Genomic DNA, 14141 nt, shown 5'->3' with positions numbered 1-14141 from the left:
CAGGCTCAGGGGGGAAAAGTGCGGAAGGGGAGGGGAAGTGCACTCAGCCCTGTCTGCCCCGAGGACCCCCATGTTTACGACGGCAGGACCCCAGCAGTGTCTCCAAAGCCATCTTCACAAATGCCTGGAAGTTATTGCTTCTCTCCCTTCGGCTGTCCTGCGAGGGGATGAAACACAGACAGATACCTTCACTGGGGACACAGCAATCACAGCACCTCATTTCCACACCGTGTCCCAAACCACCAAAGTCCTGAATCAACTTGGAAATTGCGTAGTCTGAACACAGATTTGATTCTCTGAGTTAAAAGAACATGCTGTAGAAAAGTCAGGGAATTTCAGTTCATATAAATGCTTACCTCCTTGCTTCTTGTTATCATCTCCTTTCTGATCACCTTTCTTCGGCTGCTCTTTAGGACTCTGAGGTTGCTGTAAAATTAAAGCAAATATAAATAAAGTGAAAAATTTACAGATTGAGAGAAGAAAATCAGGATTTTTTACACTAGATGATTTTCCTACCTTGGTAGTTGACTTCTTGTCCGACTTATTACCTGAAAATAGTGGACACATTCAGTTGTATGTCAAACATTTGGAGGCAAGGTCACTTTTGTTACAGCTTTTGTCAAATAGAATTCCATCCAATTTTTATACTGCAGTAAACATGAAGCTTTTCTGGTATCCAGATAAATAAAATGTTTTGTAGAATAAAATTTTGTTTAACATTACTTACCTTTTGTTCCTGGCATTTTGGCTGCTCTCCAGAGTCGTTGCTGTTTTTTGAGAATGCTGTGCTTAATCTCGTGTTCAACTCGGTCATTTATGGCCCGTGCTTGTGAATGGGTCTGTCACTGGGGCCCCTTCGAGAAAGAGCACCATGAACAAGCAAAGAGCCCCGTCAGCTGAGCAGCATGCCCCACAGCTCTGCAGGTCTTTGCTGAGCCAGGCGAAACCTCAGAGCTGACCTTGTAATACTGCCATTGTGAACCCGCTGGAACTGTGTGTTCACCTATTGTCCATGACAAGAAAGCACTTCCATCATGTTACAGGCGAGGTGACAGTGTATTTTACCCTTTTTCTTTTATGACAGCTGGTTCATGGATCAGATTTTTTCACATTGATTAGCCACATTCAATGAAGGATTTTGTCCTTGGAAACCAAAATGAGAAGATTTTGTTGATACATATGACCATTAGTCTTCAGAATTGTCAGCACTATAAGAGGAGGATAATAGCCAGGATCATTATGTGATACTCAAATTTGCATGCGTTGCAGTTTTCATTGTGTGGACTAGTGAAGTATTGCTTTTTGCCCCTAAAGGATCCCATGGTCCCTTAAGACAACACAGTATGTAAATATAATGAGTGCCACTGTAATTAATGATTGCTTGTGTGTAGGATTTGTGGGAGGATAAATGTAAAGAGAATAAATTCATAATTTAAAATGTCATTTTTATCCTATGAGGCCATGATGTTGCAAATCAGGTTTTTGGTCGTGGCCAGTTGAATATCCTAATCTAATCTTCTGGAGTAAACAATAAATGTAAACGCTGTGAATCATCATGTGAATTCATGTGGCTCCATATCAGTTATAGTGGGCTGGTTACACTGCGTCATGTGACCTGACGGGGAAAAAAAAGCAGCGATGGAGAAAAGCTAAGGAAGGTGAGCCGTTTTCATACATTTTTCTCGGTTTATTTTTGCTGTATTGCCATAACGATGGCCTAATACTCTGTGTAAATTTTCTAACTGATAGACTGTCTATGTGCATCGAAGAAACAACGGAAAATAGATATTTATGCGAGGACATCGGGTATGATGTTGTGGCTAACTTGCTAATGGCTAGCTAACGTTAGTTAGCTTTGCGTCGTTAGCTGTCAAGAAGAAGCCTCGCCAGCTCTTGGTGCTGTGTGCTATCCGCATGTCAAAAATTACCCAGACCAGTCATTCTTTAGCACCATTTGAATTTCATCTCGATTCACCTCTTGTGACACACTCGCATTATAATTCATAGCCCAATAACAAGGTGTATTCCCTGTGGTGCCATTAGATTCTGCATCATCACTTCATTCAACGTTGTGAGGAGAGGGTGGGGTGATGTTTCAGTTTATATGAATGTAACATTCATGTTAGCCAAGCTGTATTCTTATGTGCACATAGTTAAAGCTTGTTAGTTAAAGTTGGTAAAAAAAAAATATGAACTGTGTGTTGTGTATTTTGACAGGGATCTGCCCTGGCAGTGGCTTCATCTTTACCCAGAGTGCTTGTGGAATGGCAGCAGTTTGGCAGCAGGTTTTGGCAGTGGACGCAAGGTATGACTGAGTCAGGCTGCAGGCTTTAATAGTTTAAATTGATGAAGAAGCTATTCAGACGTGTAATTGCTTATGGATCAACTTGTGAGTTATTGTGTGTGCTGTGTCATTTCATTCCCTCCCCAGGTACAATGCTTACCGCACGCCTACGTTCCCACAGTTCCGAACTCAGTACATCCGCCGACGCAGCCAGCTGCTCAGAGAGAACGCCAAGTGTGGCTTTGAGCCAGGGCTGCGCAGGCAGTACCTGAAGCTGCGCAGTCAGCTGCTGGCCCTGCGCTACGGGCCCCTGTCTGAGCAGAGCAGCTTCAGGGCCAGCAGTGTGCGCAGCTCCCGAACCACACTGGACCGCATGGAGGTCAGACCCAAAGAAACAGGAAGGGCAGGGAAAGTAGAAGAGAAAGAATAGGAGGGGGTGTCTGTACTGATTTGGAAGAGGAGATATAAAATATCTGAGAGTTGGAGTGCAAATATAGAATACAGCATATGAGAGCCATCTGGATGGCTAGACGTTAGTTTTCATCAGTCACTTGCATAGCCAAACAACACTTTGGTTGCCCATGAATATAAAGCTGAGCAGCTTGGTTGAAATGGCTGGCATTGCCTGTTTATATGGGCAGTGTTGTTAACTTTAAAATTGCATGGTAATTTTCAGTATTTATTAATGGTTATGTTATGATTATTTGTGGTCACAACTTCTGCCATTACTTGCACTCACTCCTATGAGGTTCTGTCTCCCCCTGCGGTCCCCCCCTTCTCTTCTCCTCTCCAATCGGGCAGGACTTTGAGGAGGACCCCCGCGCCCAAGGGGCTCGTGGTCACCGCCGGTCCGTCAGCAGAGGCTCCTACCAGCTACAGGCCCAGATGAACAGAGCCGTCTATGATGAGAGGTACCAGGAAAGGACGCCACACAGAGATCCTCAACATGCATCCAAAATCTTGTCTCATCACCTTGAGCAATGAATTCTCTGTGACTTATTTCTCCTTTGAGCCATTGCATTTTGTTAGATTTACTGGCTGTAATTTTGGTTTGCTTGCATTGAATAATGATCAGATCTCCCATACTGAGGTGTCAGCTGTAGGTGAAGGTTGTGAGGTGTGTTGTATTGATTGTATGCTTACATGGTGGCTTTTATTTCTGGCCGCAGGCCTCCGGGCAGTTTGGTGCCCACCTCAGTGGCAGAGGCCAGTCGTGCCATGGCAGGGGACACAACCTTGAGTGAAAATTATGCTTTTGCTGGCATGCACCACATATTTGACCAACATGTAGACTCTGCTGGTAAGTGAATTAAATTTACAATAATCAATTTGTAAACATTTATTTTACTCTCGTCTTCCTCCCTGTGGTCCTTTAGTTCCACGGCTGCAGTTTGCCAATGATGACAAACACCTCCTTGCTTGCTGCTCACTGGATGGCACCCTGTCCATCATGACGCTGTCCCCGCCTCCTGCCAGTGTGAAGGTGACACTCAAAGGTCACGGAGGTCCCGTCACAGATTTTGCTTGGTCTCTGAGCAATGACATCATCGTGTCAACATCGCTGGACGGGACTCTGCGTATCTGGAACACAGAGGATGGTCGTTGCATCAGAGAGGTCAGAGACCCAGAATCCAGCGAGTTGCTCTGCTGCACTTTCCAGCCCATGAATAACAATCTTACTGTGGTGAGTCCCATTCGTGACGTGTTCTCATTCTTATATTCTCTAGTACTGATTCCCCAGTGCCATGAAAAAGTAAAGAGGCTGTGCTCAATCAGTGTGACCTACACTCAGAAATACTTAAAAAAAAAAGATGAATGAAAACATTTCTATGGACACATTTTGTATTTTGTATTATATGTTTTGTATTTTTAGTTTTTATTTCATAAACAAAGTTCTGTGTTCATCTTACATTTCTTTTTGTGTCCTTGACCCTAAAAATGATAAATGAGGAGGTATTGTTTATGTGTCATACTACAATAAGTTGTACTACTGTATTACTTATCATACTAATAGGTTTGTTTTGTCCTCAAAACACCATCTGCTGCCTGCTCTCATTTCTACTGGTCAACTCAAAGACAAAAGACAGTAGTCTTGTTTCTGGATTAAATGTTAATGACACCAGCGGTGGTGCTTCATTTATTAGTTCATTGCATTTATTTGTCAGTAACTGTACAAAAACATTAATCTCAATGTAAGAAATGTACCGGATGTAACTACTAGCTAGTTTTCATCTTCCATCCCTGGGCAGGTAGACACAAATTACTTCTGTTGATATTGCAGTAAATTAGGTAAAAAGGAATAAAAATATGGTGTCTCACAATCGTTATGCTTAATGTGATGTCAAATCGGCTTTGTTTTGTCCAGCCCACAGGTTATTATCATATATGATAAAGAAAAGCAGCAAATTCCCACATTTAAGAAGCTGAAAACAGATGATGTTTGGCATTTTGCTTGAAAAATAAATGAAAATTTAAAAATTAATCAATCATCAGTCGCAGTTGCTGGTTAATTGTCAACGAGTCACTTAAGCAACTAATTTTTTTGGCCCTAAATATTTGATAGTCTACTTGACAGACTTGAAATAGGTTGCATAGCTGGCTCCATCACAGTGACGAGCCTTATGAGTCTGTTAACAACGAACTGAAATGTGTATGTGGCTGTATTTAGTTTCTATGAAATGGGAAACAAATGTTAAGGTTAGTGTGAACACCTAATGAGACACGGCACTGGTTATTGTCATGTAGCTGTTACCCACAGTCTAGTATTATGATATATAGTGTTCAGAAACTGTATGATTTGGAAAATATATATATAATTGTGGTCTGTGGTCCTGGTTTACCCTGAAATCCCAAAAGACAGATGGTGACTTTAGCAGCTTTTATTTTCTCCTCAGAGTTTATTACATGCTGTCAGGTTAGTTAATTGTCCCACATTTTACAACATTTAAAACATTGTTTCATTCTTGAGTGTGAAGTATATTGACATAATTTTGCACAAAGGCAAAACCTCCCTTTAGTATCCTTTCATCCCATTCTTAATAACCACATACATATTTACACTGTGCAGTTATTGATTAAGATTTTAGAATTAAATGTCAGCGTTTGTAACCAAAACAAAAGCGTTAAATGTCTTGGAAAATTTTGATTTAACTCTGCTTTTGTAGCAGCAAATAGTTTAATTGAAGAACAGAACAAATTGAAGGCAGAGTTGTGAACAGCAGTTAGTGAAACATGAAGGGGGATGGATATTTGTTTTTAACTGACAGCCAGTACGAACAATAAGGAATTTGAGAGCAACTTATTTGTTCTTCTTTAGCACAGACTTCACAATCTGGTTTCTACAGGTTTAACCAACCTCTCAATTGTCTCAACAAACCAAGATAGTTGATTTCTATTGGATTTAACAGTGTCTGATATGTCATATTGGTGTATAACTCATAACACACGTAATATGCAATATATGTTTCCAGCACATGCTACATTAATGCTTTAAATGCTGTGTGTAGAGTGCTAAAGCTCAAACCTTGCCCTGCTCTGGTTTTCACTTGTCTAATTACAACAGCAAAAACATCACAACCAGTGCTTTTCCCAGTCAGTTCCCGAGTGCTTCCCTGTGGAAATAATGATGGTTCTCACTCCCACTTCTGTGTTCCAGGTGGGAAACAGCAAGCACCACCTGCAGGTGGTGAACATCTCCACTGGGAAGAAGGTGAAGGGGGGCTCCAGTAAGCTGACAGGCCGCGTGCTGTCTCTCTCCTTTGATGCTCCGGGCAGGATCCTTTGGGCTGGCGATGACAGGGGGAGCATCTTCTCCTTCCTCTTTGACATGGCCACAGGTATTCTCACAACATCTCCATCTGATAGAGAGCGAAATGTCCACTGACCATGTTACAAATTCAAATCAGTTTTTTGTGTCATGCACTAAATAGTGTCTCTGCCGGTCTCTGCTGTTTCTGTCTAACCCCCCCACCCCATCCCCCTTTCCTCCCCCACAGGGAAGCTGACCAAAGCCAAGCGTCTGGTGGTGAACGAAGGCAGCTCCATCTGCAGCATATCTGCTCGGTCCTGGATTAGTCGAGAGGCCAGAGACCCCTCCCTGCTGGTCAATGCCTGTGTCAATAAGCTGCTGCTTTACAGGTCAGTTTTTAAGGGCAAGTCACTGTTTACTAATGAAAGGCAGTTTTGTCTCCGCTGCGCAGAAATAGAATTTAAAGCCATAACATTTTGAGTGGTGTAACATGTATGGGAAGATGTATTTACATTGCCACATCAAATTTGATCAGTCATGCCACCTTTTCATTGGCAGGGTGGTGGACAATGAGGGCACGCTACAGCTGAAGAGAAGCTTCCCTATCCAGCATGGTTCCCAGCTCGTTCATAGCATCTTCTGCCCCCTTATGTCTTTCAGACAGGGAGCCTGTGTGGGTAAGATGTCTGTCAGTGTTCCTGCTGTGATATTTGAATAGAAAATTAGACCACAGTTCATTACTTGCTGCAGGCAATCCAGAGTGGGGAAAAAAAGAAATGCAAAAAAGTAACATGCTGCTGCTTTTGGATAAAAAAACAAAACAAATTAGCAAACCTTTCAGTGACCATTTACCTGCCTTTTTTGTAGATTGTATCTGTTGCTGGGTAAATTTACCCTCTGGTTCATTTTCCAGAGGGTTGTAAAATGATCAAATATCATAGATGTAATCAAGTGACGTTATCCAGGAAGTTGTTTACATGAAAGCAGGAATATTTGACACTACTCAACCTAAGATTGTCACCTCACTTGACTTTCCTCACATTTTATTAATACCTACGAATCAACAGTTTTTATTTATTCAAGGCTTGACACTGTTTTAATTATCAGGTTTGTGTTTCCAGTTAACAGAAGTTCCTCACTCGTAGAAATACCCTTGAGAATTTTAAGGATGTATTGTAAAATGATTGCTACAAAAGCCACTGATGTTTTGCAACTTGGTTTCTAATATTCTGTCTGATACAGTGACGGGCAGTGAGGATGCCTGTGTCTACTTCTTCGACGTCGAACGCAACACGAAGGCGATAGTGAATAAGCTGCAGGGTCACGGGGGACCGGTGCTAGACGTCAGCTTCAACTGTGACGAGAGTTTACTGGCATCTGCTGATTCCACCGGCATGGTCATCATCTGGAGGCGGGAGCAGAAGTGACTGATCCACCGATGAAATGCTTCCATCCACTTCCATACAAAAGGCCTGCTGCTCCTTAACCGTCCAATAACAAGTCTGTAGATTTTCACTGGAATGTAACAGGCTGCATTAAACGTTTAATGTAATGATACTCAAGTGCAATCAGATAGAACACCATGCTGTGTAGGTGGTAGGGATGTCTTAGATATTCAACGGGTGGAGGGGGGCGGGTTGTGTGTGTGCGCGCATATACATATATATATATGTGTGTGTGTGTGTGTGTGTGTGTGTGTGTGTGTGTGTGTGTGTGTATGTGTGTCAGTACTCCTACAGCTGCAGCTGAGAAATTGCCTTTCAACAAAGAAAGAAAAAGCACTACTCCCATGCATGTGTCATGGCTTACCTCCGACTCGTACAGAAATTACTGAATTCATGTGAAAGGGATGCAACGTAATGTTCCTGAGAAACCAACACTTTATATCACACCGACAGTCCCTCTGGCATAGATCTAGTTCACTATTTATGTAACGGTTATTCAAGCAGTGTAATCAAGTGTAGTAAAACCGCCTTATTTTGCTTTCAGTTCTGCAATTGCCTGTTTGCATTTGAAACCATGTGCATGACACTGAACTCAGAATCAATCTTAGGCATATCAAATTGATCATAACAGAAAAGATAAAAGTGTGTTTTTAAGTATGTGTTTGTATACCTGTGTGTGTGTGTGTGTGTGTGTATGCGCGTGTGTGTTTGTGTGTTTTTTCTGTTCATGCTGGTTGCAGATAATTTATTTAACGCACATACAGAATAAACTACTGTAACTGTCAGTTGTCTTTGTTTCCCTCTTCACAAAAATATATTGGAAACAATAGAATTGGAAATACTAATGTCAGAAGAGCTTAATGTACCAGGGTGGGCAAACCTACAGTGTAGGAGAGTGTTAGTCATTGTGTGGGTCTTCAGCATCTACACAGGATTCCCCCTACGTCAGTGACTAAAACATGAAAAATGTAGGTGTTGGGTGTTATCCATAATGGCGTGCTATCAGATAAGGTAATGCTGGGATCTTTGTTATTTTAACATCTTATTTGTTGTCTTTTTATGGTCTCAAAGGTTCACTAATATGACTCTTTCAGTGTGCTCTAGCTGAGAAAACGGTTCATTCCTCCGCCTGTCAAGCATAAAAGTCACATTGATAATTATTGGTTGTTGCCATCCTTGAAGTGTGGCTCTGTGGATGTGATCCCCAGTGGATGAACCCTACAGACTTTGGTGAGCCCCTGACTTTTCAACCAGCGCTACTATGAGGTTGACCTTTTTTGTTTTGAGTGTAATATCTCAACAGAGACAGAATTACTGTAAAATATGCTACAGTTATTGAAATTCCTATGTTGTAAACCCTAGCTCCCTGACTCTTCATAGAAGGCCATCATCAGGTCTAAATTTTAATTTGTCCAATGCTTAAGACTCCTGCCAGACTATGATGTATGACATTACCATTATCCTCAGCTGTACTTTGTGTTAAGTGCTATTTAGGAAATGTTAGCAACTAAGATGATGAACATCCTAAACATTATACCTGCTAAACATCAGCATTCTAGCATTGTCACTGTGAGCATGTTAGCATGCAGATTAGCATTTAGCTCAAAGCACTGTTCTATAGTCTTGTTCAAAGCTTCATTGTGTCTAAATATTACTTTCACCTTCAAGCTCCCACACATGTAGAAATGTCTATACAAGTCTAGACAAGTTATAAAAATGACACACTAGTGTCGCATTGTCAGACTAAAATATCACCGCATTGCAAGACATTAGTCTCACATTGCCATCTCCCACACTGCTTGCACCATCAGGAGACAGAAAGAAAAAGATAATCAACTGAAAATTGTGAAAATAAAGTGAAAAACAGTGTGAGCAGGAATCTTGAGCTTAAAGTTTTGAACATAATACACAATTTATCCACAAATGCAGTGCCTTCAGACTTATTTTCCTCCCAAGGTTGGTGAGGGTATTGTCACGTTTAAATGTGGCTGTGTGGGAGTGAGAGCACAGTGAATGGTTGCTGTCTGGGAAGGTCAGGACAAGGCTTTGTTTGAAACAGGCAGGATAGGTGCTGATAAAAAAAACCAAAAAAACAAAAACACCCAGAAACCAATTCAAGAGAGCAACATTAAACTTCTCCTCTCCTGTGCGAAACTGAGCGCTGTGATAGGACCATGCTACAAGGCCTCTGCGCAGCCCGGCATCTTGAGAACATACAGTGCAGTGGGCGAGCATAAGTTTTCACAAATGAGTAAGACGGCCTTTGTTGTGGTGTATCTTGGAGAGAAGTGGGAAGAAAACTAAAAATAAGCACTTTAGATGAATGTTCAACATCAGTTCTGGGGAGACAGAGGCACAGTCGGATGGAACCTGTTAAACCTGGACTATTTAGAGGATGTTCACACAGCTGATGCTGCTCACTATGGAAACATCTTTTCCATCAGCCTCAGTCAGTGCACAAATAAAGACAATGGAAATTATCTCTCATTCAAATTCAAAGTATAGGCTAATTGTTTATCGAAAAAATACACAATCATACAATGGCTGGATTTCAATCAGGTCCTAATTAAGACTGAAAAATGTTTTTTCTTGCCACCCCTTCTACTTTATTTTATGTCAGTTGCATAATTATGTGGTATGGTTGGTTGCAGAGATTTTGCTGTACATGTGAAGTCTGAATGATTTGTTTTACCAGAGAAAGAGAGTCAGTACAAGAAGTGCTTTTTTTTTATGTGTTATGTTCCTCATCCTGCAGAGCAGTAAACCCTCCCTTGAGACAATGAAAATGCTTTTCATTATCAGCTGTAATATTTAATATTTAATTACTGTTTTTTAAAGAGTGGAATGTTGATACTTTCAGAATTGTGAATTTTGTAGAATAAAACTTTTTATTTACTTTTAATTATTATTATTATTATTATTATTATTTAATTTACATGATGTTACAGTCCCCACTTTTAGGTTTTGTGTTGAATTAAATGTTTTTTTCTGGGATATGTCATATGATGTAGTGATTAAAAAAAATGCTTTAAGCATCAATATCAAATCCAAGTTTTTAATCTATACCCCTGATATGTTGCTCACTACTACGCATGTCTGTCAGTATATTTATGCTTGAGTCCTCTCCCCGTCTGTTTTTAAAACACATTTCAAAAACCTTGCAATGCATTCATTTTTTTTATGTGTCACTGTTTTAAGTGAGAATAGGTACATTCGAAGAAAGAAGAAATAACACAATCTTTCTGTTACTTATGATGGCTTATGTTAGCTAATGTTAGCTAATGCTCACACACTTCAGATTGATATTGCTGAACAAAATTGTCTGACATTGCTTAGTCATGTTCTTGATTTTATGACTCTTCTCTGTTTGTGCAACTGTGATACTATATTTTATCATTTACCATTATGCTGTACTTTGTTTAATTGCAGGAAGGTTTGAATATCTTAAACAACTTGCTAAAGAAACTTACTTGAATTCAACCACATTTTTGTTCTCACATAGTTGTTTGGTTCCAACCTTGTATAACAGTTTTAAATCAGACATCTCTTTTTTGTGTACTTGTCCACCTGTCTCCACAGATTTGACAGGTTGGTACTGTACAAAGAAATCACAAATCCCTTTGACTCTGCAGCGCTTGTTGGTCAGTGCTCAGTGGAGAGGAAAGAGTCGAGATGACTTTTTCATTTAATGCAGTGAAGGGTACAAAGCTAGACTGGTGCATCACAAAATCATCTTTTTTGAATGCGTTCGGGAACTAAAATGCACGCAGGATGTACTTTGTGCTACATATACTGTATTAAGTGGTTTGTTTCCTGTGTCGTGGTCTCCACAGGGATCCAGCCATGTCAACATCCAGGCAGCTCAAAACTCAGACTGCATCAAAAGTAGAGTCTTTATTGATGAGTGGGCAAAAGAACCACCTCCGTTAAACTGTACAGTTACAGGATATCATTTCGCGAAGGAATGCCAGACGTAAAAATTATGGACCTCAGTTCACTTTTCACTTTGTCTTTCCATATCAACATCTGTACAAGTTGTAATCCCCAGTCTTGAATCTATGAAATGCAGTGGAATGCATGCTAATACAGTATGCTGTGCAAGTGTCCACATTTAGAAAATTGACTGCACAAATATATCTATGCCGAACATACTGTAGGTCAGACATTTGCATTACATGAATCTTAATTTGGAGAGACAGCTTAATGTAGGCTAAGCCGGTTCCATACACCAAACATCTCTGGGGTCGTTTCCAGCCTGAAGACGTTTTGATATTAAATGTATCCAGATGATCCAGACACTCAAATGGTGACATTTACGTAGAGGGGAAATATAAGAGGGCCTGGTAACATTCAAGTTTCCTTCACATTAAGTGCCACTTCATTTCTTCATTTTTTTTTTTTTTTGTATTCTCATGAGAGCATAACAGTACTTTAAAAACATTCCCAAGATCATCATTTGCAAATAAATGTTCATTTGCTAATGATTTTTTTTTTTCAAAACATCATAATTTACATCATCATTCAAGTCATTAAATCCTATGGCCTGTTTGCAATGTACAATTGTCATTTTCTAATTATTCGGTCCCCCTTTTCATTCTCCATCTGTATTTCACATTTGCTTGTACATTACGATTAAAAATAAGACTACATTTTCAATTATGGAAATCCATTTAAAGGATAAATTTCCATATGATGACTGTTCAATTTTGCATGATTTTGAGACCACAAGATGAGGCTGCTTTCATATTGACTCAGTATCACTGGAACCTATTCTATTATCATTATCTCTTTCTCTCTATCTCTCACTCTCTCTCTCTCTCTTTCTCCACCCTCCCTCCTCCCTTTTTTTTCATTTTTCTACCTCTTCCTCTCACACACACATACACACAAATGCTATATAAAAACACACAAGCAGGAATATACATTCCTGTACAGTCTATACAATATCAAATCAAGTCATATTTCAAAATAGTGTCATCTGCTTAACATGTATAGTTTACAAATAAAGGAAAACAGGCAATTTTTTTATGATACAAAGAAACCTGACACGCCCTAAATCAAGTCCAAAAAATCAAGCATGTTAGGGGCTTCTTGGGTTCACAACAGCTATTTAAACGTATCCAAGGTTATTGAGTCCATTCAATATTCTGCAGTCTCCTTTGAATTCAATGAAAAGGTGTCCGGGGTGGTCTATCAATCCATTCAGACCGTTTGAGTTCCTTGATGTGTTTCAGAGTTAGTAACGCTCTGATCAACACTTTCTATTCACAGTCCACAGCACTTTTCTTCAAGGATTTCAACCCTCTGTGTGTCTGTTTTGTGTCGCATGTGACACAGCAACCAGTTCTCAGTCGAAAAACTCTGGGGCGTGTCCCTCTGAAATAAGGCAACATCAATTTAAAATGGCATCTGTCACACTTAGTTGGAGTGGTGATTGTTGTGATCCTTCCTACTTCTTAATCATACAGTACATCATCAGAAATACAAACCATTAAAGAGTTACCAAGGCTTTTCTTTTGTCCTGTTCAAACCTTTGCACCAGACACATTTATTCAAATATCAACATTCTTCATAAAGTAGCACTGTGCCTGCATTTGTTGGCAAAAAATGTGATTTTTGTTGTGCAAAACAACAAAACAGACACTGACACTTAACCAAGGTGCATTATATCACTTCTATTCTCCACGTTTCCCTTTAAAACCTAAAACATTCTCTTCATTAAGCTCATATCTTATCACATAATGCAGTAGGCCTCATCCTGGGGCAGGTGTTGTTTAGTCCTCCAGTAGGTGGGCAGGTGAGCTCTCAGCACTTTCCTCAGGTCCTCATTGAGCAGGAGACAGAAGATGGGGTTGACTCCAGCCTGGGCGAAGCTCATCCACACTGTGATGGAGAGGTACCTGTGAGGGATGGTGCAGGACTTGACAAACACCCTCCAGAAGCACGCCACGATGTAGGGAGCCCAGAGCACCAGGAAGAGCAGGGTGATGGTGTAGAACATCCTGCCCAGCCTCCTCTCTGACCTCACCTCTTCCATCCCGAGCAGCCGCCGGTGTTGATTGTGTAAATTTTGCCTGATGCCCAAAAGAGTGGGTGGCATGGGACCACGACCGAACCCAGCAATCCAGTTAGCTGCAGCTTGACCTGTGGCCCCAGGACCGTGGAAGGTCCAGTTCTGGCTGATAGCCGGCACCAGCTGGACAGGTTTCATCTTGCGGTGCCTGTACTCAAACAGCAGCAGCTTGGCATAGAAACCGTGGGTGGCCAGGACCACCACAGCGAGCATGAGCATGAAGCCCAGGGTGTCGTTGGTCTTCAGGTAGCGGTGTTCAAAAATGCACTGATCCTCATCACGGATGAACTTGTATGTCCCCACATCAAAGACAGGTGGAAACGCCATGGCAACAGCCAGAGTCCACACCATGCAAATGATGGCGGCGCAGGTCCAGATGGTCATGCGCTTGGCGTAGAATCGGTGGTGGGCGATGGCAAGGTAGCGGGTGACAGCCACACAAAACAGCATGAAGGCAGCGTGAAAACAAAACAGCACAGCCATAAAAGCCACAACTTTACAGCTCAAGGCACTGTAAGTCCAGGCCGAGCTGTTGTGGACGGAAACCAGCACAAAGGGGAAGCAGGCAGCTGAGCGAACTGCATCGGCCAG

General features: G+C 41.1%; 2 protein-coding genes across 4 annotated transcripts in view; one reads left to right on the top strand and one right to left on the bottom strand.

Annotated features, from left to right (window-relative positions):
* Positions 1–1523: 1523 nt before the first annotated feature.
* wdr13 (WD repeat domain 13) lies at positions 1524–8262 on the top strand. Its single transcript, XM_056384360.1, has 10 exons — positions 1524–1658; positions 2218–2305; positions 2432–2663; positions 3086–3195; positions 3454–3584; positions 3661–3968; positions 5940–6120; positions 6280–6421; positions 6591–6709; positions 7275–8262. The coding sequence occupies exons 2-10, from the start codon at positions 2265–2267 to the stop codon at positions 7457–7459; spliced, it is 1449 nt and encodes a 482-aa protein (XP_056240335.1). The 5' UTR covers positions 1524–1658; positions 2218–2264; the 3' UTR covers positions 7460–8262.
* Positions 8263–11356: 3094 nt separating this feature from the next.
* The window catches only part of LOC130174511 (probable G-protein coupled receptor 173), a 5409-nt gene continuing 2624 nt past the window's right edge, over positions 11357–14141 (bottom strand). For all 3 annotated transcript variants that reach the window (XM_056384364.1, XM_056384365.1, XM_056384366.1), the window contains exon 2: positions 11357–14141. This exon is cut by the window's right edge and continues 455 nt beyond it. In XM_056384364.1, coding sequence (XP_056240339.1) covers positions 13212–14141 — 930 coding nt within the window. In that variant the 3' untranslated portion in view covers positions 11357–13211.

Source organism: Seriola aureovittata, chromosome 9, assembly GCF_021018895.1.
Source record: "Seriola aureovittata isolate HTS-2021-v1 ecotype China chromosome 9, ASM2101889v1, whole genome shotgun sequence".
NCBI classification, from domain to species: Eukaryota; Metazoa; Chordata; class Actinopteri; order Carangiformes; family Carangidae; genus Seriola; species Seriola aureovittata.
Note: the sequence above shows the minus strand (reverse complement) of the source record. Positions and strands in the feature narration are given on the sequence as shown.

What these genes read in the sequence shown, in the direction of transcription:
- wdr13 (XM_056384360.1), top strand. Translation starts at nt 2,265, where the DNA reads ATGGCAGCAGTTTGGCAGCAGGTTTTGGCAGTGGACGCAAG. An exon ending in CCACACTGGACCGCATGGAG is followed by an intron (nt 2,664 to 3,085) that starts GTCAGACCCAAA and finishes CCAATCGGGCAG; the next exon opens with GACTTTGAGGAGGACCCCCG. An exon ending in CAGACAGGGAGCCTGTGTGG is followed by an intron (nt 6,710 to 7,274) that starts GTAAGATGTCTG and finishes TGTCTGATACAG; the next exon opens with TGACGGGCAGTGAGGATGCC.